The sequence below is a fragment of the Eretmochelys imbricata genome, chromosome 14 (genome assembly GCF_965152235.1).
Source record: "Eretmochelys imbricata isolate rEreImb1 chromosome 14, rEreImb1.hap1, whole genome shotgun sequence".
Classification (NCBI taxonomy): Eukaryota; Metazoa; Chordata; order Testudines; family Cheloniidae; genus Eretmochelys; species Eretmochelys imbricata.
Window position 1 is genome coordinate 5,728,540 of NC_135585.1, and position 17,462 is coordinate 5,746,001.

The 17,462-nt window shown below is 43.2% G+C and overlaps 1 protein-coding gene across 1 annotated transcript; it reads right to left on the reverse strand.

Moving 5' to 3' along the window:
• Positions 1–7,077: 7,077 nt before the first annotated feature.
• Positions 7,078–8,361, reverse strand: KCNJ2 (potassium inwardly rectifying channel subfamily J member 2). Its single transcript, XM_077833302.1, has one exon. The coding sequence runs from the start codon at positions 8,359–8,361 to the stop codon at positions 7,078–7,080; it is 1,284 nt and encodes a 427-aa protein (XP_077689428.1).
• Positions 8,362–17,462: the final 9,101 nt, after the last annotated feature.

Below are 17,462 nucleotides of genomic sequence, written 5' to 3' on the forward strand. Positions count from 1 at the left end.
ATTCTTACTCTCTTTTTTGGGGTGACTTCTCCAGTTAGAATGCCTGGCTTTCATGTTCTGTAGCACTGGCTGTTTTGTCTGGACCCACATTGCTAGGGTTTTGAACTAAATACAGGTCTAAACTTCAGCGTAAGTGCAATTAACTGGAAAAATTTGAAATGCTTCCAAATGCCATGCCACCTACCAGCCACTGGAGACAGTTCTTCAGCAAGTCGGGTAATTCTGATTCTTCTGAGCAAGAAATTCTACAGCTACAGAGGTTAAATAAACAATAGCATCTTAGAGATTGTAGAAAACCCCTTGTGCACTGATGGCCAAATGCAGAGGTGAATTGAAATAAGACTTGAGACACAGTTAGTGTAACTCAACAGCTGTTCCTCTCCTCCCCTTCTCAGAAATATGTTATGCCCCTCCCCTCTCAAAATGTATATGTTATTTCAACTTAGACTCCCGTTCGCTGTATACTGGGGTTTATATAGCAGTGCAAACCCTCATTGTAGATAGGCTTCATTGTTGTAATACAAGGCGCTCCCTGATGTGAGTTAAACCAGTATATTACCAGGATAAGTGTCCCTACTATAGTGCATCTACAATATGATTTGTGCTGTTCTAGCCACATCAATGTATTATTACTAATAATTATTTATTATTGGCATGGCAGTAGCACCTAGGAGCCTCAGGCATGGACCCCATTGCGCTAGGCGCTGTTCAAAACCAAGACGACCATCCTTGCCCCAAAGAGCTTACTGTCTAAATAGTTACACCAGTGCAAATTAGTTATTCTAGACAAGCCCTTTTAAAATGCTCTGACCCACTTGCCAATATGAAACTGACCCCAACATTGTCACCCCCAAAATGTTCAAAAGTCATGACTCCGACCCTCCACAATCATTAGACTGGCTTAAAAACGCTAAGTTTTTTTAAAAATAAGTTTAAATTCTTGTTAGTTTTTTTTCCTGGCCTTTGAGCCTTTACTCCGCAACCACAAAGCCTATATTTTTTTTTAAATAAAAGCTGAGATCCTCACATCATTCCATAACTCTAGGAGCTCATGATTGAAATGAGAAGAAAAAGAAAAAAGTATTGTGAGATTCCCACTACAATCACGAGAGTTTGGAACACTGGTGCTGTTACTTCCACATTTCATCTCTGAATGTGGCCTACAGAGTCTAACTTCATCTATGGGAGGCTGCACCGGTATAATGCAGGTAGAGAGACCAGAAGAGGGCAGCACAGTAAGAGAAGCAAATAACAGGAAGACAGGCTAAAGTGCCACTTAAAATAAGCCTCTCCGCACTTTGAGCCAGATTCTCAGCTAATGTATATCAGAATGTCTCCATTGTCTGGCTTTTCCACGTACACTTTCTGCTGACCAGTGCTGACAGTGGTGTGGATTAGCCATTTGGCCCTGTTTAAAAACAAAAACCATGGATATGTATGAGTTTCAAAGCATCACATAAACTAACTTTCTAAGAGACAGATTTTGGAAAGGGAAGCTGAATTTACAATAGGGATCCTTACAGAGGACAAGGTTCTGTCTTGAAGAATCATACTAGAGATTCATTTATATACCATTAAGGACCCGTAAAAGCCAGAAATTCAGTGCAAAACTCAATTTGAAACTCTATACTGTGCTTGGACATTAATATATTTAAATCTTGATTATGTCGGCCTAATCTTCTTGAGCCGAGTAGGAGTTCTGCAGCGCTTATGCTGGCAATATTAGATAGTTTGTAAAATCTTCCACTTTTTCCAGCTCCTTGTATATGGAGGCACAAAACCTGAAATCTGTTTGCTCTTGTGTCTTTGTCAGTCATAGCATTATAGCAAAAACTAGAGGGTATCACTACAGTGGTGTGGATTAGCCATCCACTTGTACCATTGAATTTAAGTTTTCAAAGCCGTGTGGGGGCACACCTCTCAACCCTAAATGATCAAATGCAGGAAAGAGACCAGATCAGATCTTGTACCTTGCTTTACAAAAAATGGGCACATATTTTTGTCCCCATATCATAGACAGGAGAACTGCTGCATGGAGAGTTGAAGCTACTTGCTCAAAGGCACATAGAGAGTTGAGGGACAGAGCCCAGAATAGAAGTCAGATTGAAGGACACACACACATACACACAAAATGGTGCAAGAAGTGTGTCTGGGTCTTCAGCCTATTTATTAGAGGCACAGATTCTATTCCCAGATACTCAAGCATAACTCCAGCTGACATCCAGAGGCACTACATAGGAGTATCCCGAGGACAGAATTTGGCCTATTGTGACATCAGGTTAATGATTCAGAACGATCTAAGAAGTTTATGATCATTAAACCAAGTCTGTTTGTAATAGAGGTAAATATGGAACACACCTTTGGGATGCTACATGGGCATTTGGAGCTGCGGCGCCCATTTTATTTTCAAATCCATGCCCAAACCTCACAGGAGGTCAGTTTATGCCCTGAGTGTCCATTTTCCCACCTGCTACGCTATACTGGTGAATGCATACACACTTTTTTCAAGGCCCCTTGTAATCTGTTATCTCATCACCATTTTGATTGATGTGATCTCTATTTTGTGTACAAACACTTTGTACTTAAGAGAAGAAGGATGGTCACATGAAATGCTTAATTTGTGCTGGGGTTTGCCAGGGCCGAGCTCTGGCACCTCTAGAGCTGGCAGTTCATAGCCCCAGCACCCCTGGGCTTGCTGCATCAGTTGTGAAAGTAAAAAAAATTGCTTGAGCCCCGGCACCTCTTTCATTACAACTTAAGCACCGGTCATGTGGTTAAGGCTCTGGAGTAGGACTCCGAAGGCCTGGGTTTAATTCTCAGTTCTACCACAGTCTTCCTGTGTGACTTTAAGAAAGTCACTTAATCACTCTGGGGCAGATCCTCAACTGGTGTAAATTGCCAGAGGAGACAATGAGGCTCTGTGCCTCAGCCCCTAATCTGCAAACTGAGAACAATATCACCTTTCCTCCTACCCTTCGTCTACTAATATTACAAGCTTTTGAGGAAAGGGGCTGTCTCTTAACATGTGTTACCGTGGGAGGCACTTCACAGGGACCCCTATCTTGGCTGCAGGCATTACTACAGTACAGTTAAAGAGTGATGTTCTGACCCACCCTCCGCACACAGAAGATACAGACAGAAGATTGTTGGGTTTTTTTATTATTATTATTATTATTTAGAAATAATAAAATAAGACATAATATATAAAAATCTGTACAATCCATGATTTGTGCAGTACATGAGGAAGACTTTGATACAAAAAGGCTGCAAACAGGAAAATAGTAATGGACAATTGTCAAATGTCTCGATTGTTCATCTTACAACAGCTGCAGACCAAGAGTCATTGTAAAATAAATTTCTGGTTGGCGGTGGGATGGCAACCCTGCAGCACCCTTCTGCCTTAAAATGGTCAAGAGCAGCCATAGTTTAAAGACATTACAGTACTTCTTGGTTTTACCTTGTAATCCAATATGGAAAAAAAAAAAAAAAAGGACCTAAGAGACCAGATAAAAACATACAAACCCTTTGTCTTTGCCAAAAGAGAACAAGTGCTAAGTTAACACCACAGAAATTTACCATGATTGGGAGAATGTATCATTAAACACAACTAAAATGTAGTGATTTCCACCCTTGCTACTTATCCAAAAAACAAGTTGCACCTAAGAGACAGAGAGAAACAACATAGCCCACCTGTCTCACAAATGCCTTTTGTCATTGTAGGCAGTATTATGTTCAGACATTAAGTCTTATTCAAGTATTTTCAGGGAAGGGCAGAAATAACTAAATCCTCCCCGACTCCCCAAGCAAAATACATAAAACCACCTGTGCCAGACACTAAAGACATTGAGCCAACTTCATCCTTGGGGTCATGCCATAGACTAAGGGCTAGATCCAAAACTTTTAAAGCCAATAGAAAGACTCCCATCTGCTTCAATAGGCATTTGGATCAGGCCATAAATGCGGGATTAATTTGGCCCAGTATCACTAAGTATGAATGCTGTCAGTCACTATGCATGCCTTTAAAAAAAAAAAGAATTAACCAACCCTACAATAGTCAGACCTGTATTGGGCTTACCAAGGCGTGTTCAGAAATGTATTTAAACCATTTGAGATATGAACAAGGGGTGGGGAGGGTACCATGAAATATACATTGCAGGTCAGGTCTCTTTCCTAGCAGCTTTCACAAGCCAGAGGCTGAGTGCACATCTGTAAAGCTAGATTCAGTCGGTAGAGACAAAGGGTTATTTAAAAATAAAATAAATCCAGCAGAGAGTGCAATGAATTACCTAAGTATCCACTCTCAACAAGACTAGCAATCTGAAAGCTTGTAACTTTTAAAAATGCCAGTAACTAGAAAATATTTTCAAATTAAAAGTCCATGCTTAAATAAATAACAGAAGTTCATAGCATTAGGAACCCTATAAGGCTTGCAAGTATTTGCTAAAACCATGCTAACCGGTAGCATCTAGGTAGGAGCTAGCAGAAACTGCTGAACTGAATTTATACTTTCTATGGATTTATTTAATTTTTCATTTTTCTTCTTCTCCTTTACAGACTTCTATTTACATTTGGCTTTAAATATGAAAATACTTGATAAACTTTATAAAATGTACATTTAAAAACCATTTCTGAAAAACCGTGACTCGAAAAACCTGTACACCAGAAATTTCAGATTTTTTTTCCTTTTTTTTGTTTTTGTTTTGTTTATTTTTTCTTAAAGAAACAAACTGAAGCTTTTTATTTTCCCTTATCTCCTGTCCCTTGCTCTGATTTTTCAAGTCTCCTAAGTGGGGCACTGTGTATTTTGGAGTGATCTAATTGGGGAAAAGGTTCCCTTTTCTCCATCTCATTCCCCCATTTCCTCCCTCCCTCATTGCATCTTCATTTGTTTTACATTTCACTGAAGACTCTTTGGTTTAGTTGTTTTCCTTTACAAGAATATCATGATAGCAGCACAAGTAGCATTCACTGGCTATGACCCAGAACTGTGTTCAAGTTGCCGTGTGGGTTTAATTCCCTTTTCCCCTCCTCCCCCCCCCCCATAAATAGTTTTAGAACTTGTATTTAAATAACATCTGCCCTCTTTAGTATATCCAGAGCTACCTTTACAATGTAAAATTTCCACAGTTTTAGAACCCACCTACTCAGGTTACTGTAAATACCATCTTATCAGAAACCACCATCTCATTGCAGGCATTTCCTTCAGGCAGGGCTGTAAGGGGCCAGAGGCCTTCACAGATATCCATTTGCAGAAGACATTAGACCTAGAACAAGCTGTTTTTTAATGGCATACAGTGATCCAATACTGTAAAAGAGTTGACTAGGATCTATTGTCCCCACCACCACCACCTATTCCTTGAGGAAGATTCAGAGGCGAGGAACCTCCAAGTACAGCTAAGTTATATGCTTGATCGTAGAGGCACAGAAAACATTAAAGCATTCTTGGCAAGGGGGCCAAAATACCATTCGAGCCATGACTTTACAAAAGGTCACAAGACTTGATGTCATAGTTCATCCACGGATAGCTCAGTCGACGTTTACAGGTAAAAAGGAGGTGGGAGAGGGAACTCTTTTACAGTATTATCTGCAAATAATCCTTTTTCAAATGATCCAGAGCACACTATTATATCTGGGCTGACACCCGTGCCCTGCCAAAGGGAAGCATTTTCCCAAAACATTCACATCCCTCTGCTCTTTCAGATTGCTCTGTTACAACTTCCCTCCCTTCCGCGCCCCACCCCCCCAGGGATTTACGTGTTGCTCAGCTCACCTACACCCAAATGCCTGCTCCAGCCGAGTTAGCCTAGAGCAGATCAGCAGCTTTGCATGTCTCTAGCCTAGTTTAACTGGAAATGTAATGACCGCCTGCAGCATGTCTGATGGCTCAGTTCTCAGAACGCTGGGTCAGCTCTAAAAGGGCCCTCTAAGTTCTAGAAGCAGTTTTGGAATGTGTGTAGAATAACACTTGACCTTCTGCAGTAGCCCTGCTGGTGTTTTGCTAACAGGAAAGAACAGATGTTTGCTTCCCCCCCGCGCCCGCCCCCCGCCCCCGTTGCTTTCCTTCTTATAAAAAGAAAGAGAGGGAGCTCGTTTTCCCATAGAGGGGGGAAAATGTCTTGCTTACTTAGATCTGAGTCTTACACTCTATTTTCTGAATAAGGTGCGAAATGAGGCCCTTTAAAAAGAAGTCTGAGGTTCAAATTTTGTTTGTTTAAAGCAGCCTGTTTCATTTAAATAAACTCCACTGTGCAAAACTGTGCATTTTCTTTGGTATCCATTTAGGTAGTTTTAACTTAATTTTTAGATAGAGTTTAATTCTCTATCAGCCCCCTCCCATCCCCGCTCCTGGAATTTTTTTTTCCTGGAGGCTACCAATTGGCCTGATGTTACATAATGCCCCTTATGTAACTGAAAAGAGAAAGAAATTGATTCTAGCTATCAAACTACTGGCCTCAAAAGAAGTTCAGACTATACGGCCGTATTGGCCTCTTTGAAGTGTGATCACGAGCTTTTCAACCCACAAAGTTCAATGCTGACATTTTTTAAAAAAAAATTACACAAAAGAAAAAGAAAAAACTACATGGCCACAAAAAAATTACAATTTGTGTCAATGTAGTTAGCAGCAGCTTTCTTAAAATAATAATAATAACAACAACAATAATAATAATAATAAGGCAGATTCATGCCTTTGTTATGCCATTAAAAACATTCTTGTTCCCTAGAGAGAAGCATTCTGGAAAAAGTTGAAAAAAAAAAAAAAATAACCCAACCAAAGCTCGCCTGCAAGTTCAAGTTTTGTAAAAAAATATATACATAATTTATTCTACAATATATATGTGCCTTCTGATCATGCTTAGACATTGTTTAGTGCTTCGTGTTTAGAGTTCATTTTCAGCTCTCTCTCCTGTAAAGACAGCCCTAAAACTGGCTTAGATTCCTCAGGACCACTTGTCTTCACGCCTTTCTTCAACAGTACCATCATCTGAAAACTGCTTTGGGCCAACTCTCAGCTCATTGTGCCTTTGACCGACATATTTTTCTTTTAAACCAAAAGATAACAGAGGAAAAGTCAGTCAGTCATATTTCCGATTCCCGCCTTAATGGCCTAGGTTCTAGTGGCACCCCAGCTTGGTTATGATGGTCCATGTCTGGGAGGGTGTCCGTGCTCATGCTTTCAGGCACCCCATTGTCACTCTCGTCCTCTTCTTTGCTGGTGAGGGCCACTTCATTCTCGTAGCAAAAGGAATTTGCATTCGAGAGAATGTATTTCTTTTCTGCTAAGTCTCTGGCACTACAAAGTGGCGTGTTGGGCACTTCGTACGTTTTGTGGAACCTAGAGTAGTCCACTTTATAGTAGTTTTTCTCTTCGAAGAGCACAGGCTCATAACGGTGGCCCCAGAGGATTTCATTTGCCAGATATGAACTACGGCACTGGGTAGTCATGGCGGTAGCTTCCACCATGCCCTCTAATATTACTACAATTTCAAAGTCTGCATTGTCCATGTCTTGCTTACTGTAGTCATACAAGGGACTTTGTTCATCTATTTCATGGACTATTGTAATTGGGGACACCAGGAATATGCGGTCTATCCCACTGTCAAACCCAACGTTGATGTCTATTTGGTCCAAAGGGATGTATTCTCCTTCGGAGGTGACCCTGGATTTAAGGAGCTGGGCTCTCACATGTGCCTCAACCAAATGGCTTTTCCGTAGGTTTCCAACGCGCCACATTAAGCACAGCTTCCCATCCCTCAGGCCCACAACAGCATTGTGGCTGAAGACTAGAGTTTCGTTTCTCTTTTTTGGTTTAGCCATCTTTGCCATGACAGCCCCAATGATGAAGGCATCAATGATGCAGCCTACGATAGACTGGAAAACCACCATGAATACTGCGATGGGGCACTCGTCCGTGACACACCTAAAACCATACCCAATTGTTGTCTGGGTTTCGATGGAGAAGAGGAAGGCTGCAGTGAAGCTGTTCACATTGGAGACACAAGGTTTGTAGTTTGCTGGCTCCTCCAGATCCCCATGCAACAGAGCAATCAGCCAAAACACACAGCCAAAAAAAAGCCATGAAAGAATGAAAGCCAGGCAGAAGATAACTAGCATCCACCTCCAGCGAATATCCACGCAGGTGGTAAAGATGTCTGCCAGGTAACGTTGTCCTTTCTCACCCACATTAATGAATTGGACATTGCAGTGTCCATCTTTCTTGACGAAGCGGCTCCTGCACTGCTGCCTAGTGTGTACCTTGCTCTTCCCGTTCCCGAAGCCATTGGCAACTGCCATGGTTGCCAGCTTCATGCCATCCTCTTCTGAGGAAACGATGCTATAGCGGTTGGTTCGCACGCTGCCCATCACTACTGCTGTGGACTGAGGTGCTTCTGCTTTAGAAAACAGTCTGAGTTTCTGCAAAACCCTTTGGAGAAACAGTTTTGAAAGTTCTAGAGGAACACACACACAGGAAAAAATAAAAGGGCTAGGTTGGAGTTTCCGACAACCCCTGGCTCTACCAAGGAGAGTCTGCTGACATGCAGAGTTAGCTTAGCAATTGAACATCCGTCATAGAGAGCACATGGTCTGCAAGAGAAAGACACACTGCATATTAGAACTCAATGGGACAGAACACTGAATCAAAGCTATATAAAGACCCCAGCCTCCAAATCTATATGGTTCGTTTTTCAATCTATTCACTTCTATTCATGGAATTGTCCTGAGGCACAGAGATTCTCTGTTTATGGATCGACAAAACTGACATCATTAATACAAAGAAGTCATCACTCTTTCCATAGCAAGCACTAAAGTGAACAGGTCTTAAAGAAATATTCACTTAAAAGCAGGAAATACACGTATCTGTCTAGTACATACACCTGCACCTTTGGTGGTTTACTTGGGAATGGTGAATTAGCTTTAACACATGCATGTCTGTTCAAGTCTCAAGTTGATTTACAATGACATAGAAGTCTGTGTCTCAGGGTCTATTCCAGCCAAGATACAGGTGTGTGTTAATTAAAAGGAACAAGTGCATTATGAGGATTAAATGCTCCTTGGGCCAAATTTCGCTCTAGTGATACTCCACTAACTACCATTAAATTACAGTTGTGCAGAATTTAGCCCTTTACTAGTCTATTCAAGCAAAAGTCATGCATTCATTCTTTGCCAGCAATAGGAATAAAGCCATACAGACTATGCTGGCAACTATTTAAACCAAAGCTACAGCAATTTGATGGGATCCATACAATCATTAAATTCACAGTAGGAAATCATCACACAAACCAAATGAGGCCTCATCCTGCTCCGGCTGAAGTTATTGATAAATGGCTTTAACAGAAGCAGGATTGGCCTAACATCTCTGTGGTGCCTTTGATGGTGGGTACAAGGCACTTTCCTCTCTGGAGATAAAGGGGATTCCACCCCAAAAAGGAGAACGGTCCTGAGTTTCCCTTGTGTCTTGAATATCAGTAGTTAGGGCTTAGCCTAGTGGATACAAGATGTGTTTGCTGAGACTGGAGGGCACCAAACTCATTTCATGGAAGTCTAGCTTAGACCCAGTGTTTGCTTTTAACAAGCACATCATCCATTAAGTCATCACCCATTGTATTGGAGGAGATTTAATTGAAATACTGCAGAGGAGGCAAAATGCATGAATTGTAATAATCCCCCCTACACACACACGGCCAACGGGGGAAAGAAAGTCATAACTGATTTTAAAATAATGAGGATTTTAAGATAACGTCTGTTGTGGGTTTGCCACAGCAGGAGATCTAAGTACGAATCACATTAGTGGAAGAGTGCACTAAAATGTCTTTTGTTAACGGATGTTAACAAAATTAATCCGACTCAATTCTAAAACCTGACACAATTGTGTCAGCCAAAGAATAAGACTTCTGCATGTGAAATAGTTTGCACACACTCTAGCTGTTCTTCCTGACCTGGGTAGAGCAAGGTTAAAAAGTCATACTGTAGATAGGAACGTCCCCTGGTCCAATAACAGGGTTAAAACCTAGACAGATTTGGAATCTCTAGAGTTCAGCATATGATCTCTTAATTCCTCCGTCCCCTACACCTTTCAGCTGCATCACAAGGACACAGGTAAGCAGATGTGTGTAAGAAAACAGCAGGTGACAAGTAAAAAGAATAAGTGATCTTTACAGATGTGCATAAGACATTTCTTCCCGAAGAGCTACTTCATGGTTTGCTTTAAATGCACACACACTTCAAATTACTCTACAAGAAATGTGGCCCAACACATATTTCCTGAGATTAGTCATCTGTGACTCCTGCAGTGCGTGATACATTTTGGCAGCTTTCAACTTTTAAAATACCCAGTTTGAATGTAGCTTTCATATTAATGTATAAAGATGATATGATGCTGTTAAACTTACACCTGTCTGAATATTTTGTTTGCATTGTGTGAAGTTCCCTTTATATTTTTTTTTTGGGGGGGGGGGGTGGAGTGGGGAAGGAAGGGTGAGAAGAACAGAGATTTTCATTCCTGCCAATATATAGCTCTCTAAAGCGATGGAATGCTTCTAACATTCAGTTTGAGATATTTTCTGTTGTATTTGGTTTTAGATGCATTTTCAAGCCAAGTGGGAAAGCCAAATTACTATTTATATGTTCCATGAAAAAGAACAGCTCATTGCAAAATCATTGCATTGGTTTGCAGATTAATCACTTTTATAAACCACATCCTAAAATCATGATCATGTTGAACTTCCATGTTCTAAGCAGGTTTTGCTCCAAGTTGATGGAAATATATAGCCTTAGAACTAATTTAGTCATTTTTCTGCATTGTCTCTTGGATTTCAAGGGAGGAAGGGTCTGGGGAGGGGACAGCTGTGAAATCTGAGGGACCTAAAGTGCAACTACATACCAAAAAAAAAAATATTTTTTTTTGACCCCAAGACATTTGTTTGAATTCCACAAATCACTGAAACCACAATGCCAGGTTCCTACAAATATCTTGCCATATTTAGAATCCTGGAAATAGCGATATGACAATGGTAGGTGCCTATTTCCATTGCTAATTGTCACCTACTGTACATCTGCATGATATTATTAGTTAGAATCATAGAATATCAGGGTTGGAAGGGACCTCAGGAGGTCATCTAGTCCAACCCTCTGCTCAAAGCAGGACCAATCCCCAATTTTACCCCAGATCCCTAAATGGCCCCTGCAAGGATTGAACTCACAACCCTGGCTTTAGCAGGCTAATGCGCAAACCACTGAGCTATCCCTCCCCCTATTAATAGTTATGTCACTGCACGTGTTATGCCTTTGGAAGCAAAAACTGCTCCGACTTTGGCTTAAACGTTCCTGACACACTGAAATGCAGCCTTGAGGGTATCTCTTTCCTGTGTTTATAGACTTTCTGGATGTTTAGACAACAAAACTCTGGCACATGCCACATATTACAGTGCTGGTCATAGGATAGCTGTCTACTGTCTTTTAACACAAATTGCCTCTCATCCTTGTGTGTGCTTTGAGTAGCTAGGATACGTGCCGGGGGGCGGGGGTGGGAGAGAGGAGGATTTGTAATACTTCAACAGTCAGACTCACAGCTAGTGAAACACAATGGGCCTGATCCTGCCCCCAGTCAAGAAGGTCAATTTCCATTGACTTCAAGGATCAGGACCTGTAAATATGTGGATGGGGGAAAAAAAAATCAATAGATCCACCAGTGTTGGGATCTGAACTTTGTGTATCCTAAACTCTTCCAGTTGGCTGCAGTGGGAGTTTGGGGACTGCAAGGAATACAGGGTCAGGTCCTATACAAAAAGTGTGCACAAAGCTAAAAATGCACAGACCTGGGCTAAAAATCTAATATTATGCCTTACTTTGATAATCCACCTGCTGCTCAGTTGTAATACAAGTTTAATTTTTCCAAACATTCTCATGTTATCACTGAGGGGACCAAACCTACAACCCTCACTTGGTGGGGTGGGGGGGTTGTCTGTAGTATTGGGCCCATTGCATAATGACATCTAGTCAGACATAAACTAAATTATCTTATTTTATTCACCCCATTATCTCTCTACCATTTTCACTGTACAGAAGTATTGAAACCAGTTGCTGGTATGTGCACAGATTCACTACAGTGAGGTAGATCAGAATTTCAAGTATTGCAACGGGAGGCTTGAAAAGGGGGGAATAGAAGGGGACTTCACTATTAATGAAGCATTCCTGGACAAACACTGATTCAAGAACAATAGAATCTCTAAGAGCCCACAAAGAAAAATAATTACATCGATGTCTGTAATTTGCACTGATCGAGTGGAAGCGGAACGTGCAGGAGGGCTTCAGACTGATCAGAGATAGAGATGATACAAGAGTTGAGAGAGAGAGAGAGAGAGAGATTGCTAATGAGCGATCCGGGCAGTTATTCCCAAGCTGACGCCACATTACCCTGCTTTGTGTGTGCAGGGCACATGTTGCTAAGTGAGCACAACTGCTACCTTCCTCCCTCTTCAGTAAACAGAACACAAGAGCGGTCTGCCAAGATATACAGCAAAACCAAAAGTCCATGCTCTCTTATTTTATTGGTCAGAGATCTTCAGGTGTAAAGGCTCAGTGACCTTTCCCCAGTCCTATATATTATTTAAAAGTTATTAGCCCAGACTCTCCTCATTTCCCTACTTGCTTTGGTTAGGGGATTTGAGGCATATTACATATTAAAGGCTAAGCTAGCTTGGATCATGACAGATTTTCTTTAATAAAACAATGAAGACATTAGAGAAAAGAAAAGTAGGTGATATAGGAAAAATGTACCGAGAAAAAGGGGAAAGAGAAGTGGCACTGTCATCCGAGATCCTGCTCTTTTGCAGATCTCAGGATATTTCTAGATGATGACAAAGTAACTACAAATGAAATATTCATCACCGGGGGTGTTGTTGATGTGCTGGCCAGCAGGGTGGAAAAGCAAACAAGTGTAAAGGTAAGGCAGAGAACACAAAAAAGAATACAGCCTGATGAGCAGAGATGTGGCAGTGAACACATCTTTGTTAATACCCAGCATAGACGTTCAGTGTGTTCTGCAACTACTGTCTACAATCTCCAAAGTGCATGTGAAGCACTTGCCTGGTTAAAATGGAAAAGCTCGTACAATACAGCCATAAAGAAGTCTGCCATTTCCTATATGTATTTTTTTTTAACTGTCATGAATCAAGTTAAAATGACGCAATCTCTCCACAGTCACTCAAACCACAATGGCTTTTTTTTTTTTAACTTCTTCTTTTTGCCAGACCCATTAGGAAAGAATTCCACAAGTTCCTTTGATGCATCTTCCATAGACTACAGTCGATGTGCAGTGTTATGAATAAATGTCACAGTGTTGTGCAAGAGGTGATAGAACATTAATTTTTTAAAAAATGAATCTAAACTGTAATTCTGTATGCTTTGATCCCTTCCCTCTCTTTTAGAATCCCTGAAATACTAGGCAAAAAGAAAAGGATGCACAGGGCAGAGGAACGGAGAGTTTTCATGCTAACTTCCAATCCTCCCCCAAAATACAATATCCTTCAGTGGCAGCTGGTGCCTGGAAAGAAATGAGCACAAACAGATGCTCAAGTGTTCCAAGCATACCTAGCTAATTATTTGCGCTAGTGAGATTAATTAGACTGTTTGCATGGTGTATGAGAAAGAGTAAAGCTCTCCCTTCATGTGACTATGCAGAAAAGTGCAATCAATAAACCTGATAGTAAAGCACATACATAGAGACTGATCCCCCCCCGCCTCCGTCCCCCGGCACCCCTTAAGGCACAGACATTCGAGGGTGGCATTTCAGAGGTGACCGTGCTGCCGACTTCACTACAGAAATAGGCAGGTTAAAATAAAGTGCTCCTTACCTGTTAGTGGATTGAAGCTGGGGATGCAGATACATAAAAGAGTGTAAGATCCAGTGGCTAGGGGGGAATCAGCAAACCAATCCCACGCTCCCTACCCCGCTGCACCGTTTGCAACTCAAACACTTCACGAGCTACTGCCTCCCTTTTGAGGGCGGCCATGTGATTTTTAATACCGGCTCGGCAGGCTCCGCCCTCCGGGGCTGCCCCAGACCAATGGGAGAAGGGAGGCCGGCCCAGCCTTGGCTGGGTCTCCGCTGGAGCGCCCGGCTCTGCCCAGAGCGAGGGATTCCCGGAGCGGGGGCGCCCGGGCTGGTGGTGCTGCGCCGAGGCGTTTGCAGCGAGCGCAGAGCCTTGCGCTGCCCCGGCCGGCGCGCAGCGGGGACCGGCTCGCCCCCGGCCCCGCGGCGGGTGGCACCTGGCGGGCAGCAGCGGCTGGAACTCGCTGCCCCAGGCTGGGGCGCGGGTCTCCTGCCCCCGCGCCTCCGGCAGCCCCAGGGTGCCCCTCGCCCCGCCGCGGGGCTGCCCCGTGGCGCGCTCCGATCCGTCCCCGAGTGAGCCCCCGGGGGCGCTGCCGTGCCAGGAGGGAGAGCAGCCCGGAGCCCCTGGCCCCTTGTGGGGGCGAGGGGGGTGCAGAGGGAGGACGCACCTTGCAAGGGAGGAGGAGGGAGAGCGGGGCGGGGGGGAGGGATGTGCCGGTTCTTGGGGGAGGAGGAGGCTTTTCAGGAGCTGGAGAGACTAAAGGAGGAGTGGGGGGCAGAGAAAGTGAGGAAGGGGTTTGAAGGGGGGGTTGGAGGGGATAGGGCGAGTGGGGGCAGCCTGGAGAGGAGAGGGATCTGGGGGGAGTGGGTTATGAAGGGAGGGAGAGAGGCAGATCACAGGGTCCTGTTGGTGCAATGTCGGGTGATCATTCCCTCCAAATGCAATAGCCAGGCGCTGTATGGACAGCTGGTCTGCGAGTTGGCCTTGAGGCAGATCTCGATTTATATCCGGTGCAAATGAGAACATGCTGTCCAGGGGTATGTCTACACTGCACAGTGAGCTCAGGTTTGAGCCCCAGCCCGCCTTCCGCCCACATACAAATTGGGCTGATGCGGGTCAGCAAGCACTCAGGACCTAGGATCCTGCTATGGGGGTGGGTCAGAGCCCAAGTCCTGTTGTGACTTGGGTCTGAGCCCTGCCATTTTGCAGTGTGAATGCAGATCGAGCCATAGACCCGAGACAAAAGGTCTGCATGGTGCAGTATGGACACATTAGCACAGCTGTGAGGCCTGGGTCTAGCAATTGTAAACCCAGGTTTACAACACCGCGTGGACTCTCAAGTGCAGGCGTGGAAAGACTGAGTCCAGAAGTCCGGGTCCCACAGACCTGGGTTTATCATAGTGTAGAAATATGCTATGCTTCCAGCCTGGCTGGCAGTAAAACCCTTCCCAAATTAATTCCTAGGCTGAAGGGCACTGGCTCTCGTGCTCTTCGACTGGACCCGAGAGTATCATTATTATTTGTATTGCTCCAGTCATAGCCTGGGACGTCATTGTACTAAGTTATAGCAACACAAAACAGAAAAGACTCTCCATGCTAGAAATAGCAGGTGCATCAAACAGTGTGAGTAAAGATGTTAGTAAATTGTACACTTCAGATAGGGAGGGATTTCAGCCTCGAGCCTTGTCCCTTTGACTTCTTCCTGTGGGGCTTGACAGGAATGGAGAACACCTGTTAAACATATTGCCTGTGTCCATAAAGAAAGAAATCACATAACAGGGTGAGATGTTAGAGAGACAAGGTGGGTGAGGCAATATATTTTATTGGACCAACATCTGTTGGTGAGAGAGATGTGTTTTCGAACCACACAGAGCTCTTCTTCAGGTCTAGGATATTACCTCACCTACCTTGTCTCGCTAATATCCTGGGGCTCATACAGCTACATTACATACAACAGTGTTAGATATAACATATCAAAGCAACTTTCCTACGTGTATGGGAACCCTCAGGATTCATCTTCCGTTAAGAGCCATCCTGAGAAGAGGAAATTAATTTCCGTTTAATTTTTCTGGGAAATCTGCCAAACTTTATTGGGAAATCTGCCGGACGTTTTGGTCTGGTCAATCTAATCTCGCTTTCTTCAATACCCCCATCACTCTTAAAAACATAAGAGCACTTAGATACAAGTCCCACGTAGTACTGAAAAAAGTCTGTTATTTCTATCTGCTGTAACAATGTCCAATATTTATTTATTTATGTTGATAGGTACCCTTTCTTAGTATTTCTAACCAGACACATCACCAGTGGTATAACTTTAAAAAGACATCACAAATATTACCCCAAATGCCACAATGCAATTCAGTATAACACTCCCAAAATGAGGTTTGCAAATAAAGGCTATTTTGGACCAACGGAGGAAGCAATGCTTGTTTCCCCATCACCGTAATAACTAGGCCTTACATACCACCTATGGGAGATGGACCTGGGTGCTGTCCCACTATTTAAAAATATGCAAGTACCAAAAATTATTCCAAAATATTCTGCCATTCCTAAAGCTCCTTCGGTCCAAAATACCCAATAAAGAAAATGATGAAGAAGTGTTTGGACAAAAAACCCAATCGGAATAAAATAAAAGGCTTTGTAATCATGATCTGAAGTATGCTGAACTCTGGCTGTGATGGACAGTTAGGAGGTGTTAGTTTCAGAGGCAGGTGCCCTCAGGAAGCTGAGTTCTTGGCACTAACAGCTGAAATGCATCTGAGAGCCTCCTATGTTGTGATGGAAAAATATGGAAGAAAGCAGCCTGTTAAATGAAGGGGGTCACAGACCACATAGTGCTTTAGAGGCTTTAGAGATTATCACTAGCACCTTGAATTGCACCCAGGACTGAAATGGTAGCCATTGCAACATATGGTGAACAGGTGCTCTGAGCACTGAGGGCTGGATGTGCACAAGTCCATGGGGCCGGACGAGTTGCATCCGAGAGTGCTAAAGGAATTGGCGGCTGTGATTGCAGAGCCATTGGCCATTATCTTTGAAAACTCGTGGCGAACGGGGGAAGTCCTGGACGACTGGAAAAAGGCTAATGTAGTGCCAATCTTTGAAAAAGGGAAGAAGGAGGATCCTGGGAACTACAGGCCAGTCAGCCTCACCTCAGTCCCCAGAAAAATTATGGAGCAGGTCCTCAAAGAATCAATCCTGAAGCACTTACATGAGAGGAAAGTGATCAGGAACAGTCAGCATGGATTCACCAAGGGAAGGTCATGCCTGACTAATCTAATTGCCTTCTATGATGAGATTACTGGTTCTGTGGATGAAGGGAAAGCAGTGGATGTATTGTTTCTTGACTTTAGCAAAGCTTTTGACACGGTCTCCCACAGTATTCTTGTCAGCAAGTTAAAGAAGTATGGGCTGGATGAATGCACTATAAGGTGGGTAGAAAGTTAGCTAGATTGTCGGGCTCAATGGGTAGTGATCAATGGCTCCATGTCTAGTTGGCAGCCGGTGTCAAGTGGAGTGCCCCAGGGGTCGGTCCTGGGGCCGGTTTTGTTCAATATCTTCATAAATGATCTGGAGGATGGTGTGGATTGCACTCTCAGCAAATTTGCGGATGATACTAAACTGGGAGGAGTG